Raw genomic sequence first — 26,977 nt, forward strand, 5'->3', positions numbered from 1 at the left:
GAGGATGGTGCTGTCACGCCAACCCTCTGGGCCACAGCAGGGGGCTGTCCTCTGGACATGGTCACTTGGGGCCTAGGAGTCCACACCCCCGGGGTCCCCCAGACTTGTCTTCCCAGAGCGCTGCCTGGCACCGGCCGCATACCCATCAGTGCCCACCGCCGCAGACCCGGGTTACTTCCCGGCTGCCTCTCGGTGCGGGGGAGGGAGCAGGCCCAGCTCCCGGCGCCCTAGGCAGCCCAATTCCAGCCCGGCCTGTGGGGGGTCAGCACAGCCCCACACGGTGCTCCCCACCGTGCGCTCCAGGGGGAAAGGGGATGCTTCAAAGAAACACGCATGGGTCAAAGGAGAAATCCTTTACTGAAACGCTGACCCGGCCGCTCCGGCGCGCCAGCTGCCCGCCCACAGGCCCCGGACAAGGCTCTCGCCGGGAGGAGCCGCCTGAACCCCTGGCCGAGCCACGATTATCAAGCGTGTGGTGGCAGCTGGCGTCAGGGCCGCAGGAAGCCGACTGGGGGTGCTCCCTGGCGGAGACCTGGGGCCCCCCGAACACCCGGCACCCTGGCCTAGGAGAAGCCCCCCCGCCCCCCTGCTCCAGCTGGCCTGCAGGCTCCCTGCCCAGCGCGCCCGCTCTGGAGCCTGAGCTGAGCCTGGCTGGCCCCCGGCCTCCCCACGCCGTGTCCACGGCAGCCCAGGAGCCTGCACGCAGGACCAGCAACCCCTCCGCCCACGCTCAGCCAGCCCGGCCCTGGCACCGAGCCCCGCAGCCCAGGGCCCGTGTGGAGGCCGAGCCGTCAGCGCCGAGGCACGTGGGCACCCGGCAGCCCCACGGGGGCTGCTCTACCTCGGCCAGCCACGGACACACTGGCCCCAGCCCCACCCTTCCTTGGCCTGCGCCACAGGGCCAGATGCAGCGGGACGGCCGAGGCCGCGTGGGTGCTGGACGGCCGGCGGAGCAGGGAGCCCTCGGGTGTCCTGGGCTCCCCAGTGGTGGCAGCGGCTGTGCACGCGTGAGGGAGGCTGGGCCGGGATGTGGCGCCGAAGGGTGTTCGTGCCCTTGCGCCCCTCCAGGCCCGGTGCTGGCCCAGCCTCGCCTGGCGGCCCGGCGGTACAAGACAGACCTGCCCCCAGGCTGGAGACAGCACAGCAGACTCTCCCGTGTGCCCGCCCCCACAGCGCCAGGCCAGAGCTGGGGGGGTTTCTGGTTGACTGTCCAGGACCCAGGGCTCCCCGGGCTGGCTTGGCAGGGGTTGGCAGCAGAGGGGACAGCGGGAGGGAAAGCCGGTCAGGAGAGCAGACCAGGCCTCACCCGGGAGGGCCTTTGCCGCCACCCGCCACCCCCAGGGGGTGCCCGCCTGTGCCCACAAGGCTGTAGGCACGGGGCGCGGCCGAGGCTCTGGTGCCCGACTCCAGAGAGGCGGCCGGCCCAGCCCAGCGGCCGGAGAGGTGGGGCTTGGCCTCGGCCTAGGCAGTGGCCCTCCTGCCGCTGGCAAAGAGCAGGCTCGGGGGCCTCCCACGCCGCCTGGGGGAGCCAGGCCTGGGAACTCTGCTGCGTCTCAATAAAGAGAGAAGAAATGGAGAAAATCTGAAATGAGGGGATGACGCAGCAGCAGAGACGGCTCAGGAGCCAGAGGGGGCCCGCACGGCGCTCCCGCCCTCCCAGAAGACGCCTCTGGGCAGAGGTGAGAGCCCAGGCCTGGGGGGGCAGTGAAGGCCCCCATGGCTACTACCCCCGCCCCCCGGCAGGCCCAGGGGGCGCAGGCTGGCTCCCGGTCGAGAGGCCACGCAGGAGGCCACGCTCCGGGACCGGGTTTGCCTGGTGTGAGCGGCGCGGGGCCGGCAGACCCGTCGAGCGCCGAATCCTGCCCTCCGCCCCGCCGCGAGGCCTTCCTTTGGTTTCCTTCAAACATCTGTGAAAAGCGTCCTCGGGCCTCCGCGCGCCGTCCGTCCGCGACCTGCGGGTCTCGGGCCGCTAGATGAGCACCTCCACCATCTCGCTGTCGGGGAACTCGGCCCGGTGCGGCTGGCTGCCCGCGCGGCCCCGGAGCTCCGGCGGCTTCCCGTGGCCCGGCCCGCTCTCTGCCAACAGGAGGCGGGTCAGCCGGCCCGGGCGCCCCAGCGGGAGAGCCACACGCCCCCGGCGCCGGACACGACGCAGCAGGAGGGGTGAGAGGACCGGGGCCCACTCCCCGCTCCCACGGGTCCCCGCTTTTCTAGGAAAAGCGCACCCCAAGAGCGACACCCCAACGCGGCACCGCCGCCACACTCGTCTGCTCCGGATGAAGCAGAATCCCCGGGACCCGCTGCCTCTGGCCCGAGCCCCGGCCACCTGCCCCACGGGGACGCCCACGGTGCAGCCGCCCCGGCCCCGACCCTCCCGCAGGCTTCCCCGCGGCCCCTCTGCCTTCACGCAGCACGGGGCCCGGCGGCCAGCCGCCCCCACCCCCCACCCCCAGCCAGGCTGGGCATGCTGGGTGCCGGGGCCCCAGCCTCCGCCGGGGTCAGTCCCCACCCCTGGGGCCGCCACACGCAGGCAGGTCAGCAGCGTCCACGTGCTGGAGAACGTGGGTGACCCGGCTGGGGTGACCATGACAGACCCCCCCAGGTCCCTCCCCAGCCAGAGCACCCGCGGGGGCGGTACCTTTGGTGGGGGGGTGCTTCAGCCCTGGGCTGCTGGCCGGAGGCCCGCTCAGCCGTCCGCGGCCGGGCAGCGAGGCCACGTGGGGCCAGAAGAGCTCGGAGCCCTTGTCAGTCTGCGTGCTGCTGTCCCTGCTGCCCGTCTTGGTGTGGGCGCTGCCGGTGGGCGCGGTGGCGGCGGGCGGGGCGGGCAGTGGGGGGTGCTCCCGCCCCAGCAGCAGCCCTGGGGGCAGAGGAGCAGGTTGGTCTTCCTCGAGCGCAGAAGCGGGGCGCGGGCGGGGGCTCGCGGGCCCAGGGGCTGGCGCGGGGGGGCTCTGCACCGAGGGCTCTGCTCTCGGTCACCTCCACTTTCCACAGCGTCGATGGCGGGGCCCAGGCGGCAGGAGCAGCCGCCGCCGCGGGGACGGGGCGCCCGGAGCCCGTGTCTCACAACGGGCAGGCCCAGCCCCGGGGACACGCCGAGCCGGCCTCACCTGCGCTGCCCTTCCACGGCCGCTCCTCCCGCCGCTCGTCCAGCTGGCCGCCGCTCAGCGAGGCCTGGCGGGAGTGCGTGCCGGCGGCCGCGGCGATGGACGGGACGGAGCGGGCGGGCCGGAGGCTGGCGGCGTCCGCCCGGGCCGCGTCCTTGCGGGACCGCTGCTGGAGGACCTTGATCATGGCGTCCTTCTCGATGATCTTGGCGTGGAGGTTCTTAATTCTGGGCGGCGAGACAGAAGGAACCGCTGGGCTCACGCGCCACCCGGGGCGGGTGCCGGGGCATCCCCGACGGCGGGGCGGGGGGTGCCCAGAAGCCCCGCGCAGAAGGCGTCTGCTGAGTCAGGCCCCCCGTTTTCCGAGACTAGTCTTTACAAGATGGACGAGGGCGGAGGGCCCCGGGAGGGCAGTGGCCGGCAGGGCGTGGGGCCCACGGGCAGTGCTGCCGCGGCCGCCCCTGCTGGCTGGAGCAGACCCCACCGAGCACCGGGCCTCAGGTCCGGACACCTGACGTCTCTGCCCCCCGCGGCCGGCGCCTGGCCTGAAGTGGCCCTGGGGACCCCGGGGCAGCCTGGCGAGGGCCAGTGCTCACGTGAACTCCATGTCCTGGCACCGCCGGGCGGCCTGCGCCGCCTCCTCCTCCGGCCAGGCGTGGGCCTCCAGCGAGCTGTCGCCGTCGCTGCCGCTGCGGGAGTGGGCGGCCGGGGCGGTGTCTCTGCGGCGGGACACGGGGCGGCGCCGTGAGCGTCTCGCGCGAGGGCGGAGGGAAAGCAGCGGGGTGGCCCCACGTCCAGAGCTGTCCCCGGCCACGGCCCCCGCAGAGCCCGGGCCGCGCGGCGTCACGGAGGTCCTGGCGCGGGGCAGACGTGCCAGACCGTGGCCGGGCCGGGAGCGCGTCCTCGGAGACGAAGCCCCGGCGCCCGCGAGTCTGTCGTGGGAGGCGCCCCTCGCCCTGCGGCCCGGGACGGAGGGCGGCCCTCGCGCCACCCGCCGGCTCCCGCCCGCTGCCCGGCCTGGGGGACGCACCTCTCGGCGGTGGCGGCGGCCGCGGCGCTCATGGCAAAGTGGCGGATGGCGCTCTCCTCCAGGCACTTCTGCTCCCACCGGGTGGTGTCGGCCTCCAGGGCCAGGATCCGCTCCTCCTTCTCCCTCACCAGCTCCATGAGGGCCGGCGCGCTGCACTCCGCGGGCACGCTGGCCGGCCGGCCGTTCCCGTGCTTCTGGAGACGGGGAGGGCAGGCTGCACCGCGGGGCCGACAGGGCAGCGGGCGCTGGTCACAGCAGACGCCCAGCCCAGCAGGCAGAAGCGACTGACCTCGGCACGGGCCCCGGTGCAGCCCCGAGGCACGGCGCAGAGGGGCTGCCCCGGGCGAGGGCCCCCAGGGGCGCAGAGACCCCGGGGTCTGAAACAAAGCCCCCCACGCTCGGGGAGCTGCCTGGACTCCCCGACCTTCAGCCAGGCCCACGTCCCCCCCACCCCCTCCCCAACCAGCGTTCATGCCCCGTCCTGTCTGCCGACCCGCAGACCCCGCCCCGGGGAGCCGGTGCCACGGCAGCCGCCGTCCAGGCTCACCGCGAGCCCCGGCCCCGTGGCCGCCGCCTCACCTGCTGGGCCCTCAGCGCCTCCAGCTCCCGCTCCAGCCAGGCGCGCAGCCGCCGCTCCATCTGCTCCCGCTTCTCGCAGGCGGCCTGCAGCTGGGTCAGGGCCTGCTGCAGCTTCTCCACCTTCTCCACGTAGGCCTGCTTCTCCCGGAGCTGCGGGGACGCGGGCGTGGGCTCAGGGCCGAGGGGGCAGAGGCCGCGGCCGACGCGAAGCCCACGGGCAGCCCCGCCCCGGCCAGGAGAGCTGGGCCGGGAGGCTCGGGCAGAGGCAGCCCCTGGCACCAGGTCGGGCACGAGACCCGGCTGCTGGCCCCACCCTCAGCCGGACACCCGCAGGGCCTGAGTCTGCGCCTGGCCTCAAGACGCTTAGCAGCTGCGGGCGCGAGAACACGGAGGGGTGGGACTTGGGGGCACTACGGGCAATGCTTGTTCTACGCCATTGACTGAAAAACCCAGAATCGGGTGCGGACAGCAGACCCGGCCGAGGGTCCTGCGCCGCGGGGGCGGGCGGGGCATAGAGCCCGAGGCATGGGGGGGGGGGAGCAGGGGGCGACGAGCCTCTGTGCTGCCCTCGCTTCCGTGTTTGCAGCGTCTGCCGCCGTCGCCCCTGCAGAACCCGCGCCCCAGGCGTGAGCGGAGCCGCCCACCTTCCCCTGCAGGCTGCCAGCGTCGCCCGGGCTCTCGCGGGGAGGCCGGCGGCCGGGGAGCAGGCGGGGAGGGCGGCGGGACTACCGTCCACCGGGTGCCGGGTCTGCTCGACAAGCCACGACTCCACCGGGGTCCAGCCACATCCGTGACCCCAGGCGCATTCCCCACCTCTGGGCGCCGCCGAGGCGCTCCCTCCCTGGTCTGGGGAGGAGGCACTGAGGGCCCAGGGAGCGCGGCCTCGAGGGCGGCCCGCCGTCCCGGCCGGGCTGCAGGACACGCAGGCGGGACCCGCTGACGACTCCCGGCCCCAGCCTGGAAAATGGAGGCGCTTCTGTCCTCTGGGGCGGCCACGGCACAGCCCCTCGGCGTGCGGCGCGAAGGTGAGCCGCAGCCCCGGCCGCTGGACAGGCCGCCGGTGGGCCCGGGGTCCCGAGCAGGGACAAGAGCCACCACGGCGGCCGGAAACTCGCTCTCGCGGGGCCCCTCGGGCGGCAGGTCTGGTGAGACCCGCAGCCGCCGCTGGCCGGGAGCAGACGGCAGGCGCGGCCCCGGGAACCACCCGACTTTGCTCTTTCCAGGCAGCCGAGGGCCTCACGCCGCAGCTGCCCCGAGGCCGAGGAGACGAGGCCGGGAGCGGAGGACGGAGCGCGCGGTGTCCCTGCGGCGGGCGGCGCCGGAGCCGACGTTGCCCCGTGTCCGTGCGGATCAAACGAGGTGGGAAAAACCCTTGGAAAGCGCAAGAGCCGCCCCGTGAGAATTTCTCTTCGTGCCACACGCGGGGGCGGAAGCGCGGCGGGACTCGCGCCTGGTGGGGTCCCGGCCTCTCCCTCCAGGGGCTGCGGGCGCAGCGGTGCCCGCGGCGAGTCCTGCTCCCGGCTTTTCTCCCCAGAGCGGCGCCGACTCGAGCTTGAGGCCGCGGCCCGCGGGCCCCGCGGCGGCTCCCAGCGGCGGCCACCGCAGCCGGGTCACGGCAGCTGCAGGAGCGCGGGCCGGCCTCGGGGCTGGGGGCGTCTGCCCCACAGAACCCCACAGGAAGGGCCGATTCACCAGAAACCACGGACGCAAACGCGAAGGGGCACCTGGCGCGGCCTCCCAGCCTCACTCACTGCAGCCGGGCACCGGCCAGGCGGCCGGCGGGCGGGCGGCTCACGGTGCCCTCAGTCGGCCCGGCTCCGGGTTACGCGCCCTCCCTGCCCTGACTCGTCGTCTGGGAGGCCCCCGCGCCCGGCCCGGCCCGAGTCCTGGGGCTTGGCTCCGGCTGGGGCGTCGGGTTGGGGGGACACGCGCCCGAGGGCTGCCCCCGCCTCACCTCCTCCTCCAGCTTGATGACCCGCGCCTGGGCGTTGCTCAGAGCCTGGTCCAGGACCTCGATGTGTCTGCGGTGCTCCTCCCTCGCCGTCCGCACGGCCGCGAGCTCCATCTCCAGCTTCTCCTTCTCCTTCAAGAATTCTCTGTCTGGAAGGGAGGCCAAACAGACCCTCTGAGCGTGCCCCGCGGCCCCCGGCCCGTCGGCAGCCGGGAGAAAGGACGGAGCAGGCGGGAGGGGGAGGTCGCAGCGGCCGTGGGGGGCTTCTCGGGAGCACAGGGCCCTGCGCTCGGCCTGCTCCTGCCGCAGGTCCCTTCCTCCGGGCCCGGGGGGCCCCAGCCCCCTGCAGCCGTCCTCAGCGGCCTGAGCATCAGGCCCTCGGCGCGGGGCGGGAGGCTCGTGGAAGAGGCCGCCGCTGGGGAGGCGGGTGGGTCCTGAGCTGAAGGAGCCCAGCTCGGCGGCCCAGCTTTGAGGGGGAACTAGGAGCATCCCCTGATTCAGGGCCTGGCAGCCAGGCCACGACACCCCTCAGCGCCTTTAAGCCTGACCCCCAGAACAGCTCCCGCAGGGGCCCCGCTGAGCCGGCCACCGTCCCCGTGCGTCCCGGGTGTCAGCACGGGCTGGAGCCTCGCACAGCAGGTGACCCCGGCTCCTCTGGGGGCCCAGGGCGTGATGGGGAGACAGAGGAGGGCAGGGCCAGCACCACCCACTGCCATGTGCGCGCCCGGGGACTCACTCTGGCACGCGTGCAGCCCCTCCACGGCTCTGTCTTCCTGGCCCGACAGCTGCCTGCTGGCCGTCTCCAGCCGGTCTGCAGGAGAGGACGGTCAGGGACAGTGCGGGAGCCCCACGGGGGGTGGGTGGGTGGGGTACATAGTAGCAGCAGCTCAGCTGGGGCCACGCGCCCCCCCAACTGCGAGGACCCGCAGACCCTGCCTGCTCCGCCCGCCCTTGCGATCGGCTCCCCGCGCCTCCTGCAAACCCGGCCGCGCCTCCCTGCGTTTTAGCCCGACTGGTGTCCCCATTTGGAACCAAAAAAAACCCCACAGCCCCCCACGCCCCAGGAAAATGACGCGCTGACAAGGCGGGGCTGTCAGTCCACCTGCCCCTCGCCCGCATCCGCCCTCCTACGGCTCTGCGCTGGGCTCTGGCACCCTGTGGGGGGCTGCGGGCACGGGGCGGGGGGAGCCCTGGGGCGCCTCGTGGGTGGGGCTGGGGTGGCCGCACGTGCCTCGCAGGTCCCTGTTGAAATCGTGGAGCCTCCGGATCTCGCCCTCCAGCCTGTTCCTCATGGCCTTGTCCAGGGACTCCCGCTTGCTGGTGGACTCGACCAGGCTCTCGTAGGCGTCGGAGATGCGCTGCAGCTCCTTCTCAAACTGCGGGCGGCGGCGGCGCAAGTGAGAACCGACGGCGCACTGACCAGCAGGGGCGTGTCCACCACCCAGCCCCCGTAGGGCCCCAGCGCCGGGCAGTGGGCAGGCCGCGGCGTGAGGGCCCGCGGTGGGAGCAGCGTCCGCCTTCAGCCTGCACGGAAGGGCCCCCCCGCGCCCCGCCCTTGTGCAGGGCGCGCACCTTGTGCAGCTTGTCGGCGCTGTCGTAGTGGCCCTGCAGCTCCTGGTGCAGTGCCCGGTTCTCCTCCGTCAGGATCTCCACCATCTGCTGGGCTCGCTCCACGATGGCGAAGGCGTCGGGGCCGAGCTGCGGGCTGGGGGAGGTGGCGGGCGGGGCCGGCGGGGCGCCCAGGGCCACGGGCAGGGGCAGAGGCAGCGGCAGGGAGACCGAATGCAGCGGCCCGCTGACACTGACCGAGGACGCCTGCGAGGACCCGGAGCTGTGCGGCTGCGCCGTGGACGGGAAGGGGAGCTGGCACGGGCGGCTGCAGGGAAGGGGCACGGTCGGAGCCAGGGAGCCATGCGGCGGGCACCCCAACCTGGGCCGGGGGTCAACGGCGCCAGGCCCCGCCTCACCCCCAGACATCTAGACTAGGAGACGCCCGGATGTGTTCCCTCAGGGGGACAAGCCCATGGCCGCCGGGCCTCCCCCACTGCCCCCATCCTCTCTAGGGGGGAGTCCCCCGAACCGCTGCCTTTTCTACGACCCTGTCTCGGGTGTGTGGGGAGGGGGCCGGCCAGCCTGAGAGCCGGGGGCAGCCGGCCCGGGGGGGGGCCTGGGCAGAGCATGGGCCCACCTGCCAGGCCAGGCGCTGGGGCAACCCTCCGGCCTTGACCCCATGCCCGCGGCCTGTCCGCTGGGCCCCTGGGCAAGATGCACCAACCCTCGGGGAGACTTGCATCTTGGGGCCCCGAGGTCAAAGGCCATGCTGCACGGACGACCCTTGCTGCCCCACGGCGGGAGCTGCCGGGTTCCTCAGAAGGCAGCCCAGAGGGATTTCTTGGGGTCGCTGAGTTTTGCTCAACCGGTCGTGGAAACCCGAGTTCTGAAGCTCCGGGCCTGCTGCTGGCTCCAGCCCCTCCAGGCCAGGCCCGGAAAGGGGTTCAGACCCTGCACCGTCCTCCTGCGTCCTGACGTGGGACCCCTGAACGCTCTCCAGGCTGAGGGTGGAGCCCCCTGCCCCTCCCTGACCACTCCCGGGCCAGCCAGTGCCGCCCGAGCGCGAGCAGCCTAGGATGCGGCCGGCGAGGCGCCTCGCACACGCACAACCCCCAGCGCCTCCGCCAACCGCTGGGACGCCCCCTCGGCTCTGGCTGCACAACCTGCCCAGCGTGGCTGAGAGCACACGCTCGAGAGAGCCGTCCCAGGGACGTGGCCCAGGGTGTAGCCCGGCGAGCCGCGGGGCGCACTCACCTGGTCACCCCGTACTCGGGCGGCGGCTGATAGTGCAGGACGGCCACCTCTGTCCTGGCGGGCTGTGGGCCGGGGTAGGGCTTGCCCATGTCATGCAGCACCCCGGGGTGCTGGTCGGCGAAGAGCAAGCCGTGCTCCTGGGGCTTGTTGACCGGGGACATCAGAGGTTTGGCCTTGAAGGGGTACTCAGGCGGGGGGCCTCGGGGGTCCAGCGCTTTCCCCGCCGGCGGGCCAGGAGTGGGACCAGCTGGGAAGACCTTGCCGCCGGCCGGGAGGAGCTGCTTGGGGCCGCTGCGCTCCAGGGACAGCTGCATGAGCCGCTCGCTCAGGGAGCGCACGTGGCCCTGCTTCAGCTCCTTCAGCGCCTCGTCCTGGTGCGCGTGGCCACTGGGTGCCCGGGCCGCCGCGGGCCTGCCCTCCGTGCGGGCCTTCTGGCCGCCGCCGCCTGCCAGGTAGTAGCCGTGGCCCACGGCGCCAGGCGGTGGCGGCCCCCGGAAAAACTGGGACTGGGCCTTGGCCTCCTCGTAGGTGGGCAGCTCCTCGCCGCTCTGCGGGGGCTGGGTGGCCCGGGCCTGCTTCTCCATGGCCGTGCCGTCCACCTGGTGCTCCTCACCCTGCGGCTCCTGGCGCGCCGACTGCTGGACCATCTGTGGGCCTTCTGGCGGGAGGCTTTCCGTGGAGGGAAGGCCGGAGGCCGGCCGGGCCGGCCCTGCGCTCCCCGAGGCCTGGTGCTGGATGGCCAGCAGGCTCATGTTCTCGGCCGGGGCGCCATAGCGCAGCTGCTCCTGGATCAGGCGCTGCAACACTGTCCCGGCGGCCGCCTCCTCGGGCCCTCTCATCTCCACCTCCGGGGTGCCCGGGAACTCGCACAGCGGGGCCGCCACTGCAAGAGGGACCGAGGGGGCGTGAGGCGGCCGGCCGAGAGCAGGGGCCACGCCGTCCGCCAGGACCCGCCGCCCACCAGGACCCGCCGGGGCCCGCGCCCTCCCTGGGTGGTGCTGCGTTCCGGGGGCCACTCGCACGCCCGCCCCCGCTCCATCACCCGCACATGCCGAGTCTTCCGCATCTCAGCAAAACGCAAGCAGAAACCGAAATCACAGAAAAAGCGGCGGCCGCCCTGCCCTCCCCTGCCGCCCTTCTCGCGCTCCGGCCCCGCCCGCCTCATCCCTGCCCGCCCTCGCTGGGCTGCTGACGGGCTTCCTGCGGCCCCGCCCGGCCACCTCCTGGCCTCGCAGCCTCCCGAGTTCCTTCCTCCGACACCGTCTCCCCGTCACGGGCGCGGGGCGTCGCTGCAGCCAGCGTGGCCCTCTCCGCCCCCCACATCAGGAAGCCACCGCCCAGCAGCTGTGTGTGTGCCAGTGGGAGAGGGGCCCGGAGGCGCCGGGCCCAGGGCGGGAGGGACACGCCATGGCGTCTGTCCGGGGCCGCAGAGACAACCACCCTGTGCTCCTGGGGGTGTTGGTGTCCTGGCCCCTGGTCAAGGGCCAGCGCCCACGCGGCACCCTGGGGGGCTTGTGCATGCTGGCGGCCTCCTCAGAGCACTCTTTGTCCCTTCTGCAACACGCAAGGGCCCTCTGCTTCCCCCGGGGCGTGGAGATGGTCCCTCGCCGGGCTGCTCCCCGGGCCCAGGCTCGAAGGGCTTTACAGACCCAAGGGCTGGGTCCTAGGCTGCTGCAAATCACCCCGGGGCCCGGGCTTCCTGGGCTCCGGCCGTGCTGCTCTGCTCTGCGAGCCTTCGGCTTCACACCGGCTCAGGGCACGGCCGAAGCGTAATCCCCGGGGTTCCAACCTCCCAAGAACCGCCCGAAGGTCAGCGCGAAACACTCCAGGCCGCAGGAGCACAGTCTGCACCCAAGGAGCCGCCAAGTGGCTGTCGCCTGCGGGGAGGCCCAGGGAAGGCCAGGCGGGTGGCCGGCCCCCCAGTCTCTCTGCAAAGACCCCCGCTGCCCTCGGAGCCCAGCGCCCCAGGCTGCGGGCAGGAGCCCCAGGACACGTCTCACCCCAGGGAACGAGTCTGAGCTGGATGAGCAAATTCAAATAAAAAGCAACCTTCGGGAGAACACTTGAGCACAACCTGAAATAACGTATTTCCAAACGGAAATTCTGTTCTGGATGAGTAGCTGCAACTGCAGGACTGGCCGCCCCGCCACGGCCTCTGCCCAGAACGTCCCTAATTGGCTTTAAATGTTCCCTCATGGTTTCACCGATTTCAAAAGCCCTCAGAGGGGGCAGGAAGTCTCCACAAAGGAGACAGCTCCCTCCCTGATGTTCTGAGCTCCTCATTTATTTGCAAAAAAAGATAAAAAGGAAAGCAGAGAAAGGAAAAAAGGAGGTCAAAGATTCGGGAGAAGGACGCAACAAAGGACTCCAGATCAGAGCCCCACGTGGGCTGGGGGCCCCCAGGGCCTCTGCCGGGGAAGAGCCGGCACCGGCCTGGCCGCGGCCTGCAGCAGGTAAGACCCGCCGCCAGGCAGGCGCAGGGCAGAGACGCGCGGGCTGTGCAGAAGGGCCTCGCCCGGCCTCCCCACGCCGCTGCGGGGCTCACCGACTCTGTCCCTGAGGCCGCCGCCCGCCTCCACCGTCAGGGCCGCTGCGTCCTGCCGTCCGGGGTAGAGCTGGAAGCCTGGGAGGCAGCAGCCGGGGTCTTCTAGAACCGGGATGGGCGCCCCGGGGCCGTGGACAGCTGGAGGGGGGCCTGCGGGAAAGCAAAGCGCCCATCAGTGCCGCAAACCCCCACACCCTGTGAGTCAGGGGCCCACGCGCTGCTCCCCGCCACCCGCGGAGGGGGCTCCTGACTCGCCAGACCCGCTCGTGCGCCCAGGGGCAGTGGCCCAGCCGCCCGCCACACGGCCCGGAGGGCCACTGGTCCACGGTCAAGACCGGGCGCGAGGGCGCAGCCGCTCTGCACGGCCAGTTCTCGACCAGCAGCCAGGCCGGGGCGCCGGCCCAGCCGGGGGTGCTGACGGGCAGGAGCAGGTGCTGCCACTGCGAGGCCCGGCAGTCGGTCCCCGCCCAGCTGGACGGAGCCCCGGGGAGTGGGGCGGGGCGGGGCTGCCGGCCCCTGCTGCCCAAACACTGGCCCGGCCCGGGGGCTCAGCCGCAGGGCAGCCGCACGGGTTCTTGGCGCGGCCCCGCGCTCGGCTCTGTCGGGCAAAAGCAACGCCGCTGCCTCCGGAGAGTCACGTCACCTCATTTTACTTTTTCAGCTGACAACTGGCCCGAGAGCTGACTCATCAGAGGGGAAGGTCTTCCAGCGCTGGCCTCGCACTGGCCACCGAGTGTCTGGCTGGGTGTGTCACCGACCCTTCCCCACAAGGCCGGCGCCCGCGGCCGCAGGGGTGTCTGGGGCAGAGGGGAGCCCCCCTCCCCCTCTCTCTCCAGCGCCCGGCTGGTGTGGCTGAGGGGACGAGGGTGCACAAGGTGGAGGCCGCTAACGTGGCCGTGCTCTCAGCTCAGCCTTCCGTGGCGTGGGCCGGCGGGGTTCCCCGAGAGGGCTGAGAGGACGGTCCAGCCCGTGGCCTGCCGCAGCCTCCTCTGGCCGCCCTGGGGACCCGGCTCCCTCTGGGCCTCGCCCACGACGCTGAGTCTGGCCAGAGCTGGGCACACAGCCGCCGGGGCCAAGGCAAACCTGTGCGGCCGCAGCCATGGGGGTGGACATGCTGGTGGGAAACTGGGAGGAGCAAGACGCCGCCCCGGCCGAGCGTCTGTCTCTCGGATGGAGATCCTGGCGCCTCGCCCACTCGCGGCCTCTGCCGCACGGGAAGGGCCAGGGGCCAAGTCCATCCAGCCCCCATAGGTGAGGCTGCGGGGTGGGGGGGAGGGGGGCACTCACTGGGTGGGCACAAGAGCCTCCCTCCTGCAGCCCCACCCACTTGGCCCGAGGCCCGGCGGGTGGGGCCCGGGTTACCCAGCGAGGAGGCGGCAGCCATGAGACAAAGCAAGTCTGTCTCTGCACGACCCCAAGTGCACCTTTTCCATCTAACGGGCTCCACCTCGCATCCGCCCGACGCCTCACACGCTACGCGCTTGAGTTCTGAGGCCCCACGTTCATGTTCCAGGCCATTCCACCGTCCGCATGGGCCCGAGTCCTACCGCGCGTGCCCACGACCCAGCCCGCACGGCCCGCAGTGACCAGAGCCCAGAGCCAGGCGGGCCCCGCCCCACTCGGGCAGCCACGGCCGGGAGCACCGAGGGCCCCGTGGCCAGCGCTCGTCTCTGATGGCACCGGACTGGGGGGCGGTGGGCGTCCGCATCGACCCAGGTCCTGGGCGCCCTGAGGGGGCGGCTCTGGCCCTGAACGCACGGGCAGCCCCAGGCTCACGAGAGCCGCAACAGGAGACAGAAAACACCAGAACTGCGGGAGAAGGCTGAGGAGAAAAGCTTTGGACGCAGGCAAGACGTTCTCTGATGTGACAGCAAACAAGCGCCCTTCCCGAAAGGAAAAAGCATCTTTTACTGCACCGAGATGTAAACGTCCACCCCGCAGGAGCAGCGGCCGAGGATGGCAGGAACTGGCCCGACGGCGGGGGCCGCGGCCGGGGCCGGGGCGGGAGGGGGACGGGTTCTGCCCCGAGCAGACCGCGCCGCGGCAAAGCCCCCCACGCTGCGCCGAGAGCTCGTCACGCTCAGCAGCGAAAACGGAGACGGCGGGGCCGCAGCCCAGGGGCGCCCACGCGGCCTGAGGAGACGCGCCACGCCCGGCCACGGGGGCGCAGCGAGAGCCGGGGACGCGGGAGCGGCGCTGGGGCCGCCGGAACGAGAAGCGGGCGTGGGCAAGGCGGCCGAGAAGCTGGGGTCCGAGCTCGGCGCTGGGCTCCACCGCTGCGGCCACGCCGGACACGCACAGCCCGGCCGCTCCTCCGATGAGGCGCGTGGGCCTCTATCCCCAGCAATGACACCCACGTCGCCCAAAGACTGGGCGCGGGGCCCGCGGCGTCGGGAAACAGCCCGTGTCCTTCAGCAGGTGACCGGCCCCAAGCCACGGTCCGTCCACCCCCAGCACGGTCACCGCTCGGCAGGAGCAGCCGCGGACGCGTTGCCGGCAGGTGCGTCTCGGGCAGACGCCGGCCTGGGAGGCCACACGCTGCCCGGCTTGTGCCAGGACCACCGGGACTCTCGACGGAGAACAGACCCAGGGCCAGGCTCGGAGGGGGGGGGGGGACTCCCGGGGAGGCACAGGGAGACCCGGGGGCTGCGCGGAGCCGGGAGCCGCCCTCACCACGCGCCTGGCCCTGGGCTGGGCTCCAGCAAGTGCCCCGGGGCCGGGCCAGGACCTTCCCCCTGTGTGTGCGACCTCCTCTGGGGTACAAACCCCCCAAGAAAAGGCGGTTGTTTTTAAAGTGAACAAGACATAAGGCGCAGAGGAGAACGAGGCTGCCCTGCTTTGTAAAAAGCCGGATCCCCCCACTTAGAAGGGGCACAGCCACCTGCTCACGCCTGAGGGCTGACGCGCCTGCTCCTGCCGGGGGGACCCCGCGCCCAGGATGAGCACAGCGCAGGGCTCCGTCGGGCGGGGCGGCAGCAGGGAAGGGGCGGCCGGAGCACAGTGGCCAGCCTGCAGCCCCCCGACCCCCTGGGGGCACGGCTGCAGGGCACCTTCTGCCAAGACAAAGCAAAGTCACCCAACAAAGCAAAGGCGCAGACAGACCCCCTCCGGCTTCGGCAGCACGGATCACCCGGGGCGTCCTCTCCGCGACCTGCACACGACCAAGCAGCCTCTCGCGGGGGTTCGGGACGGAGGAGCCTCCGACCAAAGTTAATGAAAAACGACGAGGAGAACATTCACCGGGGACGCCAGGGATTCCAGGCCCGGCCCCGCGCAGACAGCCCGGCCGAGGCGCCGCGCGCGGTTTTATGGGTCTGTTGGCGTTTTACGACTCTCAGCAGCGATTCCCTTGGTCCACGCGCCACGGTACAGAAAGCAGCCCCCTCGCGGGGCAGCTCGTTTCCAGAAAGGGGGTGGGGGGCAGCTGGGGCCCCAGGGGCTCTGCTTCCTAACGGGCCCCCCAGCAGCCCCTCCCTCCAGGGACTCAGAGGCAGACGGGGCCTGTCCAGCAGGGGGGCGGCTGGCGGGGATAGCTCTGCCCGCCCAGAGCCAGGCGGCCGGCCAAGGGCGGGCAGCGGTGGGTGGCAGGGCCTCCGCCCGGAGCCCCTCACGCTTCCGCACCCACAGCCCGTGCGCTGCCCTGGGACCCGCGTGTTACGCCCTGACCCCCGCGTGCCGCTGAGCACCCGCTCCCCCGCCCTCCGCGCAGGACCGAGAGACCAAGAACTTCTGAGGCTTTGAGAGGGGGGTGCTGGAGCGCGCCCCTCCCTGCTAAGCACGAAGGGCTTAGCCCTCTCACAAAGCAGAGGTGGCCCCCAAGGAAAGCCTGACCCCACGCCCCGGGGGTGTCGGATGCTCTGCATTCACCCCAGGCCTCTGGTCAGTGCCTGCCGCCCCCCGGGGTCCTGCGGGGCAGATGGGCCCATGGGTCGCCCCCCACCACCCAGAGCGTGCTGGGGATGCGGCGGCCAGCACCCCCTCGCTGGGGCAAACCTCACTGGGTTCCGGGGGGCCTGCGAGCTGGAGAACCCCATCCTCCCTGGGGCCGAGGAGGGGCTCCCGGGGTGCCGGGGCGGCGGGGAGGGGCCGGAGCCAGGACAGGCCAGCGTTTCACGTCCTGACTTTTCACTTCCCGAAAAGGAAGGAAATTTTGGGGGCAGCTGCTATTAATACCCGTCCCGGTGCCCGCGCAGGGCGAGGCCAAGTGGGGTGCGGGGTGGGCCCAGAGGGGAGCCCCCCTTCCCCGGCTGCTCTCCGAGCGATCCTGCCCCGCCGCGGAGCTGTGGGGACAACGCAGCCCCCGCCCGGGCCTGTGGGGCTCGGGAGCCGCGGCCGGAGGGCCCGGACCCCAAATCTTCGGTCCAACCCAGGGGCCGCCAGCCCAGGGCCGGCTCCGGCGCCCCAGGACCCGCGGCCCCTTCCCGGGCACGTGCGGCCGGGGACGCCCCGCGGCGGGAGCAGGACCGGGAGGGCGGACGGCGGGGCCGCCCCGGCAAGGTGGGGGCGCGGGCGGGGCTCGCGGGACCCGAGGCCGCCAGGGCGGGGTGCGCGGGGTGCGGCGGGGGGCGGCGGGGGGCGCGGGCTGTCGGGGCGGCCCCGCCCGTCTCCCCCCGGACGCCACGTTCCAGGGGCGCCGGCTCCGCTCGGAAAGTTTCCTCCCCGCACCCGCCTCCCGGCGCCGGCCGCCCCCCGCGGCCGCGAGAACAAAGGGCGCGGGCCGGCCGGGGAGGGGCGTGGGGCGCGGGGGGGCGCGGGGCGCGGGGCGCGGGGCGCGGGGGACGGGGCGCGGGGGCGCGGGGGCCGCGGGGGCCGCGGGGGGCGCGGGGGCGCGGGGGTCGCGGGGGCGCGGGGGGGCCGGGGGGCGCGGGGTGGGGGGCGCGGGGGTGGGGGGCGCGGGCCGGGGGGCGCGGGGGCCGCGGGGCGCGGGGGCGCGGTTACCTCCGGGCGCCGGCTCGGGTCCGGGGCGGCTGGGCCCCCCGCATGCGCCTGCAGCTCGGCCCGGGCGGCGGGCGGGGCGCGGGCCGGGCCGGGCCGGGCCGGGGCGGGCGGGAGCGGGGCCGGCGGCAGCTCAGCCCCGACGCGGCGCCCCCGCCCCCCGCCCCCCGCGCCCCAACCCGCCCCCGCCCGCGCGGTCCGGCCCGGCTCGTAACCCAACACCCGCCCCGCCCCGGGGGTGGCCCCGCCCGCCCGCGCGCCCGCCCTGGGCCCTAGAGCCCGCTGGCGGCCCGGCCCGGCCCGGCCCGGTTCTGCCGCGGAGGCCGGGTCCCCAGCCCGGGTCGGCCCCACGCCCCGCCGGCCCCGCCCCGATTGGACCCGCCCCCCGCCCCGGACTTCTGGGGTCCCGGCCAGGGGCAGCGCCGGGAGCGCCGCCGGGTCTGTCCCGCTCCCGCCGGCGCCCCAGCAAGCCTGAGGGGTCCCCGCGCCCCGACCTCCCAGGTCTCCCGCCCGCCCGCCCGCCCGCGGCCGCAGCCGCCCCCCCACCCCGGCCTGCAGCTGGAGGAGGCGCGGGCGGGCGGGCGGGGCTCAGGGTGCCCTGGGGCCGCAGCAGAGAGCAGCCTGGGGGGCTGCTGGTGGGGCCTCGGGACTGCGGGGGGCCAGGGCAGAGGAGGGGGGACACTGCCTCTCCTACTGGCCCCCGCACGGATCCCGCAGGCGCGGGGAGCAGCCACGGGCTCCCCGTCAGACAGGCCGAGGGGGCCCAGCCCGGCCCCGACTGCCGGGTCCGGGTCCGACTCCTGCCGCCTCGGTTCTCCGTCCGCAAGAGGGGGGCAGGGACGGGGCGGCCCGAGGAGGGTGACACTGGGGGCGCCACCCGCCCCTCCCCACGCTGAGACCGGGGCTCGGAGGCCAGAGGGCCTGGCGGGGAGGCAGAGGGCAGTGAGCCTGGTCTGGGGGTGCCTCTCTCCCTCCCCGCGGCTGTCCTGGGGGACAGGAGGCTCAGCCGGCCGCCGGAGCCCAGGTTCCCGCCAAGCCGGGCCGAGCGGGAGCCTCGGGGCCCAGACCGCGGAGGGAGGCAAGGCCGGAGCACTCCGGGGTGCACAGCTCCAGGGGGGACTCTGGCTGCAGGGGGCTGAGCTCCCCTCCGTGTGGGGGGCCTGCTAACCGCCGCCCGCCCCCAGAAGTGGGCGCTGGCCCTGAAGCGCACCCTCAGCCGGGGCGGTGAGGACCCGGGCGGCTGGTCGTGGCCGGCGGCTCCCTCCGCCACGAGGGCTTGGGTGAAGTTGCTTCCCCTGACTAGAGCCCGTGTCTCCCCTCGAGACGGCCAGCGGGCACCCAGCGCCCACCCCCAGGCCCGGACACCCAGCGCGGGGCTTCAGCTGGGCACACACTCGACACCGCCCGCCGCCTGCCACGGCCCCTCGCGCCGCGCTCGAGTGTGCAGGACGCGGCTGCCCCGCGCGGCCTGCACCTGGGGTCTGCACTGGAGACCCGGGGACGTGGGGGGCACCGCGGTGAGCCCCTCCCGGTGGGACTCCAGCCCCGCGTCTGTCCAGGGACAGGCAGAGCTGAGGCTGCGTGAGAGCCAGCAGGACGCCCACACGCCCAGCCCAGGGTGCCCGGCGCAGCCCAGGGTGCCCGGCGTCCAGACGCGCGCGGCTCCTGCTCCAAGCTGGGGGGCGGCGGGCACCTGAGCGGCCACGGCAGAGGGACACGAAATGGCGCCCGGAGCTGAGCCCAGGGCCGGGCAGCGCCCACAGCCCGAGTGCAGGGGACGTGGCGCCGGCGCCAGCGGGGATGGCGGGAAGCAGGGGGCGAGCCGGAGCGCTCTGCGGCCACCGCGGCCGTGTCTGGGGCCGGCGGCCAGGAAACAGCCACGCCGTGGGAGACAGGGAGGGAGGCACCCCGGGGGGTTCCAGCCCCTCCAGCCCGGAGCCTTTTCGGGTTCCTTTCTGCAGGGCGCGGCGCCCACAGGCCCTCTCTGGGGAAAGCACCGGGGAGGCCGCTGCGGGCGGGGAGCTGGGAGCCGGGAACGGGCCGCCCGCCCCGCTCAGGCCGTTCCCCTCGGGACGGGCACACAGAGGGCGCAGAGCCCGTCCCGCACCCCTGCCCCCCCCCGCCCCGACGGGGTGAGTGTCCGTGGCCCTCCCGGGGCGGCCGCGCGGGGCAGGGCCCGTCCCAGCGCACAGCCCAGCCGGCTGCTGCCCAGGGCGTCCTTTTCCTCCTCTTCTGTCGCCGACCTGCCCGCTGCTGGCGGGGGCCGGAGCCCAGCGGCCCCGCGGGAGAGGAAGGCGGGCGGAGGGGCCAGGAGAGGCGCAGTGGGGGGCGGGGGCCGGGGGGCAGCGCAGAGGAAGGGAAGGCGCGACGGCACCAGCGGGGCTGTCCAGGCAGAGGGACGTGCCCTGGGCCGGCGGGCCGTGGTCCGGAGGGGGCTCCGGGAAGAGCGTGGCCCCAGCCGGCGCCCCTAGAGTGGGCGGGCGGGCAGCCCCGGCCCCGGTGCACCCCACGGGTGAGGCCGTGGGCTCCGGTCCACGCTGTGCCCAGGGGGCTGCGCTGGCCCGCCCGCTGCCCCGGCCTCCCGCCTGCTCATCCAGTCCCTGACCCCGCGCCCTCCTTCCGGCCGCCAGAGGCTGCAGCCCGGAGGAAGGGGCGGCCGGCCTTCCTGGCCCTCTGCCGGAAGCGGGACCGGCCACAGCGGACAGGACGGGCCCGTTCCCTCCCTGCTGCGCCCCCCTCCCCACCGGGCACCCTGAAATGAAACCACCTCAGGCCACGGGGGCCGGGCAGGGCCGCCTTCCCAGGGAGCCGGGGCGTCCGGCCGGGCTGGGCCGCTGCGGGGCTCAGCGTCTCCCGGGGGGCCCAGCGGTTTCCTGCTGGCGCTCGAGCCGCGGGGCGGGGGGTGCAGAGGCCGCGGGTCCCGTGCAAGGAGCTCCTGCGGAGGGGGCGCCCACGGATGGGTCCCTGGGGGGCCTCGACGGGGGCTGTGGTGATGGCTAAGGAGCCCTAGGGGGCCGCACCCCTGCGCAGGGCGAGGTTTCCTGCACAGGGAGGTGGACTTTCCGCGGTCGACCATCCGGGGAAAAGTTAAACTGGGCGGGACTCGCAGCAGCCGGCGAGGGCAGGAGGGCAGGACGGAAGGGCTTCTGGGGGGGGGGGCTGGGGGGGTGGCCCTGGCCTTTTGGAGACAGCCCAGAGCTAGGGGGGAGCCCCCAGATCCGGCTGTCACAGGGGCCCAGCCGCTCTGCGTGCTGAAAGGGGGGGTGACGTCAGCCCTGTGCTGGCGGGACTGGGGGTGGCGGCAGGGAAACCAGCCAGGCCAGGCCTGCAGGTTCTGGGGTGAGGGAGAGCCGGGGCCAGCTCAGAGCTGCTGGCCAGGAGAGGGGGCACCTCTGGTCTCTGCAGCTGAGGCCCGTCTGGGCTGAGCCTGGGCAGGCGTGCGAGGGCCCCACCCGAGCCAGGGTCCCGAGACAGCGGGATGGGCTGAGGGTGGCAGCGGCCACTGCACGGACGTCCAGCCGTCCGCCTCGGGAGCCGGACCTTGTGCAAGGGGCTCGCGGCCCCTGCTGGGGGACTGCGGCCAGCACCACAGCGGGCTCCCTGCCCCAGGCCTGAACCCCAAAGAAAGGCCAGCGTAGCCGCCCCTCCTGGCAGTCAGGAAAGAGGCCCCTCGGAGGAGGGCCCACGGGAGGCCCCCCAAGTGTGATGGCGGGGCGCAGGGGAAAAAGGGCCGATGAAGACCGCCGTCCCCCCAGGAGAGGAAGCAGCAGGAGGGCGCTTGTCCGAGGCGCTGGGCAGGAGCCGCGGCCTTCAGCCAGGTCGGCAGTTCAGCTGCTCGGACCCCGGGCACAGAGCAGCGGGGCAGAGGGGCCTGGCGAGCCCAGGAAACAGCAGCCCAGGACTTTGCGGGCGAGGAAACCGGCCCCGCGCCTCGGAGCCAGTGAGGGCCGGGGAGGGGGGTTGGGGAGCGTGGACCCGCGCCGGCCCCCGTCTGGGCTCTCAGTCAGGAAGGCGCGGCGCTGCGGCTCATTAACCCACTGCCAGCCCCTTTCCCCGAGCCCCCCTCCGCCGGCCCCCCAGCGTCGGACTCAGGGACCCCGCCCTGCCCACCCGGCCTCTCAGAGCCAGGTGCGGCCGTGGCTGCGAGCACCCCGATGGAGGCGGCTCCGGCGTCTGCCCCGGCTCCCCTCCCTGTGCACTGGAACGCAGGCGTGATGGCGGATCTGAGGCAGCCCCGGCAACACCAGGAGGCGCCCGGTGCACACTGGCCCGTCGCGCTCCGAGAGACAGAGAAGGGCCCTTGCGGCTCCCGTAAGTCACCGTCCTGCGTCCGTGCCAGCAGCCAGGCGGACACGCGGCCGCCAGCCCCTGAGAGGAGCTGGAGCTGCCTTTACAAGGCCGCTGGTGGGCACACTCGGGAGCCCCTGGCTGCACCCCAGATGCCCACCCTCTCCCCGCGCCTGGCACCCCTGCACCCCAATGGTCCACGGCGCAGAGCCGCAGGATGCACGCAGGGGCTGCAAGACGGCACGGACCCAGGCCGGAGACAGGCCTGAGGCCAGGGCCCGGGGAACTTGTTGGGCAGCTGTGGCTTCAGGCGGGAGGACGGCCGTGTCGCCCGGGGCAGGCAGCAAGCCCACAAGGAGAGGCCACGGCGGCCTCGGGGAGCCTGACACCCCGGTGTCTTCTCCTTCCACAAGAACCCGTGAGGGGCGGAGTCGCAGGGCAGCCTCAAATCCCCAGGTAGACGGACAGGCCGAGGAGGGTGACCGGCCTGTCCCCAGGCAGCCAGGGCTGAAGGAGGAACAGAAGCCCAGGCCGGCCCAGGCCTGAAATGGGCGGCGCTGGACTCAGCCCGCCCCCCCCCAGGCCCTGCCCTCACCCGGGCGCACGCACAAGCCCCGCGCCAAGTTCTCAGCACAGCGCGCACCTGGATACTGCACTTGATCTTAGCCAAAAGGCCGAGAAGCGATTACAGCGCGCACCTGGGCGGGTCCTGCGCGGCGCGCCCGCCGGACACCTGGAGACCCCGAGGCCGGGCGGCGCCCCTGTCCAGGCCGGGCGGACCTACCCGGCTCTCCGGGCTGCACTGCGCGCAGGCGGCGTCCCCCGCGGGCGGCCTGGAGACGCAAGAGCAGAAAGAGGAGGCGCTTGCGACCCCCGGCACGCACGGAGCGCGCCCCGAGGTAAGAGACGGCGTGAGAAACTTGGGGGGCGATTCAACCCCAGGGTCGAGCGTGGGCCGGGCGCGGGCAGCGGCGCCCCAACCTCCAGGGGGCTCCCCGCGGCGCCTGCGCCCGCAGCGTTGTTGTCCTCCACCCTCAGCCCGGGGCGCATTGCGGTGTCCCGCGGCCCAGCGCACCAGAGCCCCAAAGTTTCCCGGCAGGTTCCAGAGGTGCGAGGGCGCGGCAGCCCTGAGCTCCCCGCACGCACCGCCCCGCGCAGCCCGCGCAGCCCGCGCAGCCCCGCCGTTGCGCAGCAACCGCAGCCGTCATGCCGGGTGGCCGGCGGGGCAGGGTGTGCTCCCGCCCGCCCCTCTTCAGACCATTTGTTCAACACGCGGCCACCTCCCCAGGACGACCCTGCGGTCCCGGCTGGCGCTGCTGGCGCGAGGGCACCTTGCGGGGCGCTTCCCGGGCAGCTGGGGGGGGGGGCCGCTCAGCTTGCCTGGGCCTTGCCCGGAGGAGGGCGCCCCCACCCCAACCCTGGTTCTTGAACCCGCAGTCTGTGGGGCCATTTCACAGTCGGGAAGCCGAGGCGGCCACGCAAGGGCTGCGCCCGGGCCTGGGCCGCTGCATCCATCCTCCCCCTCGCCCGGAGACCTGGACCTTGGCACGGGAGGGCAGAGAGAGGTTCTCGTGCTGGGGTGGGGTGCGAGGAAGGAAGCCGCGACCAAGGGCCCCTGACCCACTCAGCCCTTGTCCTCAGAGGGGGGCAGCTGGGAGTGGGCGCAGCCTCCGGCCTGCCACGGGGGCTGGGCAGGGGCTGGGCGCTGCTTGCCAAGGCGGCCGCCCCGGGGCGCTCACGGTGCAGGCACCAGCCTCGCCCCACTTCCTGAGCTTTGGGCTGCAGGGGGCCCTGGAGGACGGGAGGGAGCCACCTTGGCCAGCTCTGCCCAGGAGGAGTCAGGAAAGGGGGGCTGCCCCCCAGGCGTCCCCCCATTCCCGCCAACCTGAGCTCCAGATCCAACAGGGAACGGGCTGAGGTGACTCTCGGCTGACTCTCCGGGTGCTCCCCGCTGGCGTCCTCCCTCGGCCGGGGCTCCCGGCCACCCCAGCCAGCCCCGCGTCCTCCGCCTGTCTGAGCATTTCTTTCCGCTTCCACCTCGGAGCGGCACCCGGCCCTCCTGGCGACCACAGGCCCCTTCCCCGCCTGCCCTGCCGGCCGCCCCCAGGGTCCGGGCCTAGTGGGTTCTCCGCTCGGTCACCCCCAGCACAGGACCCTGCCGCGGCCCAGCCCCTCGCCGCCTCCAGCCTCCAGCGTGTTCGGGCGTCTTGGTGCATTGACCTCCGGCCCTGGGCAGCCCCGTCACTTACTGGCCCCGGGACAGTTTCTCTCCAACCACGACCGCCTCCTGCATCCGCCTGCGTCCGCCCGAGGCGCCAGCCCTCTCAGACGCACCCCCTGGAGCCCGCGTGCGTCCTTCCTCTCCCTGCGCCCTCCCCGCTCCTCGCTGCTTCTCATGGGGAACCCGCGGCCTGATGCTGTCCACTGTCCACCTTCTGCCCCAGCCCAGCCGCAGGGGAGGCGGCTGCGGAGACGCACCTGGGCCACTAGGCCCCTACCGCCACCAGGCCCCTCCCGCCACCCTCTCCAGCCCCACGTGGAGACGCCCCTGGGCCGCGCCCTGGCAGACATTCTTGGAGCTTGATGTGAGTTGTCCGACTGAGCCGGACGCTCAGCAGTATGGCTCCCGAGAGGGGCGGTGCCTGGCTCAGGGGCAGTGCCGGCCTTTGGGCCAAGCCCAGGCGTGAGCCCGGGTGACCGTGTCCCAGTCCGCAGGCGGCGCAAGCGTAGGAGCCACGAAGGCGTCCTGTGGACTAAAGGACGGCTGGAGTGCATTAGGCGTGGGGAGGGCTCTGCTTCCTCATGCAGAGCCCCCCCCCCCCCGCTCGTTGCTCGTCGCTACGCTGGACACGCCCTGGGCTCTGAGGTCAGAGGGACTGTCGGCCCCACTCCTGGGCAGGGCAGGGCCCCGGTGCGTCCTGGGTGCCGGAAGCAGCGTTCCTAGCGCGGCCGTCCGCGGCGGCGGGGGCCAGGCCACGGGGCGGGGGTCTGCCTGCAGGCAGGGTCAGAACCCCTGTCCGTCCCCCAGATGGCCTCCGGGTCCCCCGAGGGACACAGCCTCTTGGTCAGCAGAGAAGGGGGGACTTGGTGTCTCCCACATGGGGCTCCTCCCCCCAGGGCGTGGGTGAGCGGCTGAACGCCACGTGGAAGTTTTCTCGACCCAAGCGTGTTACAGTTCCGTTTGCTCGAAGGAGCGATGAGCCACACGGACGTCACGCCCAAGCCGGAGCCGCAGCCAGAGCCGCCCGGACCTGCACCCGCCCGCCCGCCCGCCTCCGGGAGGTCACGGATCTCGAGCGTGAAGGACAGAGAGAAGTGGGCGAGCGGGTCTGCCTCGCGCCTCCTGGCAGCGCCCGCAGCCCCTGCCCCTGGAGGCTGCAGATCTGGGCGCGGGGAGCGGAGACGCCGGCCCCTCCCCCTGCCGCCCTGGAGCCCGCGGCCCGCGGGAGGGACGGAGCCCGCGCGACGCCGCCAGCCTGTCTCCGTCTGTCCTCCCAGGCCAGGCTGGCAGAGGACGCCGAGGACAAACGCGTGTCCACAAGGAAGGTTTCGCCAAAAGGAAACGTGCCTGGGGGGTCTCGGCGTCAGCCCGGCCTGAGCTGGCCGAGGGCCTTCGTCCCCCGCTCCTCCCAGCGCACCCCGCGTCTCCCTGCCCCCCGAGAAGGCCGCAGAGCGCAGGCGCTTGATTTCCCTTAACCGAGAACCAAGCTTGGAACAAACGCGTTGCCTGTTGTATAACCCCCAGAAGCCGGAAGTGGGCTCTCGGGGGAGCGGCCGTCGGGTCACCCCAAAACGCCGTTGCCCGCGCAGAACAAACGCCGGGAGCCGGCACGGTGTTGCCTGACGGGGAGCCCGGCCTCGTGTCGGCAAGTGTGTTCTCTGAGAAAGCCCAGCGCTGCTCACAAAAGTGGGGTGTCCTGTGAAAATGGCTGACCGAGGCCCCGGCCGTCCCGCTACCCAGCAGGGATCAGAGGGGAGACTTGAAAGACCCCTCGCCAGGCGTCCCCCAGGGAGCCCCACCTGGCTGAGCCATGAAGCCACGAAGTGTGTGCACGCGCGCGGACGAGGGCACTTCCAGACGTCGCAGAGAGCGCGGCCCTGCGGGGGGCCCGCTCAAGCCCAGCTGGGAGCGCTGAGGGAGGGCAGTGCGCCCGCCTGCCGTCGAGGGCCCCGCCGCTGCGGTGGAGTCTGTGTCCCGGGCCAGGCCAGCGAGGGCGCGCTGGCTCTCAGGAGCCGCAAACGGCGCGTCTGGCTTCCCGGGAAGGCTGGCCAGGCGGCTGGCAGGGGCCGGGCTGGGAGGAGGAGCGGCGGCGGCAGCCCCGACCGCCCGCTGTGCAGGACGAGCGGGTGAAGGGGCCGGGCGGGGGCTGAGCTGCGCTGCCCCCACGTGGGGCCCGCAGTGCTCACAGCTGCCGCAGGCTCCTGGCGCCCTGCGGACCCCCTGCCGCTCCGGGGCTGGGCTTCCTCCTCCCGTTCTCCAGCCAGGATTTGGGTGACGTGGCACCCCACCCCTGGCAGCGCTCAGAGGAGCCGCTCCCCGCCTTCCTGCTGGATGCTAGAACCCCCTGAGCAGGAGAGCGGCTCCTTTCCATTCCACGCCCTCCTGGGCAGCACCCCCAGGTGCTCCCACAGTTGCCCGCAGCCTGCTCCCTGCCTCTCCCGAAGGGCAGAGCGGTCCGGCTGCACCCCAGGAGTGGGGACCGGAGCTCCCGCTGAGCGAGCTCCTCTGCAGCGGAACAGGCGCTCGGACATCACTGCCCAGGGCACTCCGTGCCTAGGCCCGCAGCTCCCCAAAGCAGCCAGAGCCCCGCTCGGCCCCGCTGCATCTGCCGGGCACCGGGCGCCGGCACCGTGGAGGGCGTCCCTGGGAACCGCGTTCCTCATCTTTAAATCAGCCTGAAAAGCCACTGGCCCGACCCTGGAGGGTGTTCGCAGGAGGGTGGGGAGCAGGACTAGCAGAGGGACTTTCCTTCAGGGACTGTCCCCCTGGGCATGCCGGGCCCTCCCACCCGGGGGCACCCGAGCTCTCGGGGACACCCTGGGCGGTGGGGGCGGGCTCACTGGCCTCCAGGCGGTGACTCCCCACTGGGTCTAAGCTCCCTGGGACTGCGAGGCCGGGCCCCTTCACCCCGAGCGGCCGCCCACAGTGGGGTCTGGACACACTGGCTGGCCCTGCAGCCCCACGCCCAGACACAGCAGGGGTTGGACCGTCCCCCACATGGCCTTGCGCCTGGCTGGTGCCCTCGCCACCAGCTTCCCGACGTGGGAGCCCCGGACTCCGCTCAGGGCTGGCGCTTGGGCGGGCGAGTCTGCCGCCTCGGCCACCCAGCACAGCCGACAACCCACCGACGACTCTGCCGTCCAGCGCGGGACCCGTCGCAGGGAGGACGTGGCCAGCGGCCCCCAGCGAGGGCCGAGCAGCGCGGGGTGCTGCCCTGACTCGCTCGCCAGTGCCCAGACCCAGCCAGCTCGTGGGGTCGCGCGTCCACGGGGCGGTGCGAGGGGCCCAGGTGAGGGCCCGTGGGGGGCCACATGCCCAGGACGGGCACCGCGTCGGGTCAGCCCACGAGCTCCCGTGTCAGCATGAGGGGCCCCCATTCAGAGTTGGGGTCTATAGCCGGAGAAGACCCCAGAACAGGTGCTCCAAGGTTGAGTGGCCAGGTTGGGGCGCAGCATCTGCACACCCCAGGGGCTGAGGGCATGAGGGTCTGAGCGGGGCCTACCCGCTCTGGTGCCCGCAC

At 73.6% G+C, this 26,977-nt stretch overlaps 1 protein-coding gene across 2 annotated transcripts; it reads right to left on the reverse strand.

Moving 5' to 3' along the window:
• On the reverse strand, nt 1–26,977 carry AMOTL1 (angiomotin like 1). 2 transcript variants are annotated; one of them, XM_037504743.2, is made up of 13 exons: nt 26,960–26,977; nt 12,015–12,164; nt 9,470–10,352; nt 8,237–8,540; nt 7,896–8,040; nt 7,401–7,475; nt 6,668–6,813; nt 4,714–4,863; nt 4,135–4,328; nt 3,701–3,823; nt 3,108–3,331; nt 2,639–2,857; nt 1–2,076 (listed from the first exon to the last, which is right to left on the reverse strand). In XM_037504743.2, the coding sequence occupies exons 3-13, from the start codon at nt 10,306–10,308 to the stop codon at nt 1,970–1,972; spliced, it is 2,526 nt and encodes an 841-aa protein (XP_037360640.2). In that variant the 5' UTR covers nt 10,309–10,352; nt 12,015–12,164; nt 26,960–26,977; the 3' UTR covers nt 1–1,969. The 2 variants fall into 2 exon arrangements, with proteins under 2 accessions (XP_037360640.2, XP_054548932.1); XM_054692957.1 differs by lacking the exon at nt 26,960–26,977 and adding an exon at nt 16,953–16,980.

The sequence above is a fragment of the Talpa occidentalis genome, unplaced genomic scaffold (assembly GCF_014898055.3).
Source record: "Talpa occidentalis isolate TD23 unplaced genomic scaffold, MPIMG_talOcc4v2.1 talOcc4.12, whole genome shotgun sequence".
Classification (NCBI taxonomy): Eukaryota; Metazoa; Chordata; class Mammalia; order Eulipotyphla; family Talpidae; genus Talpa; species Talpa occidentalis.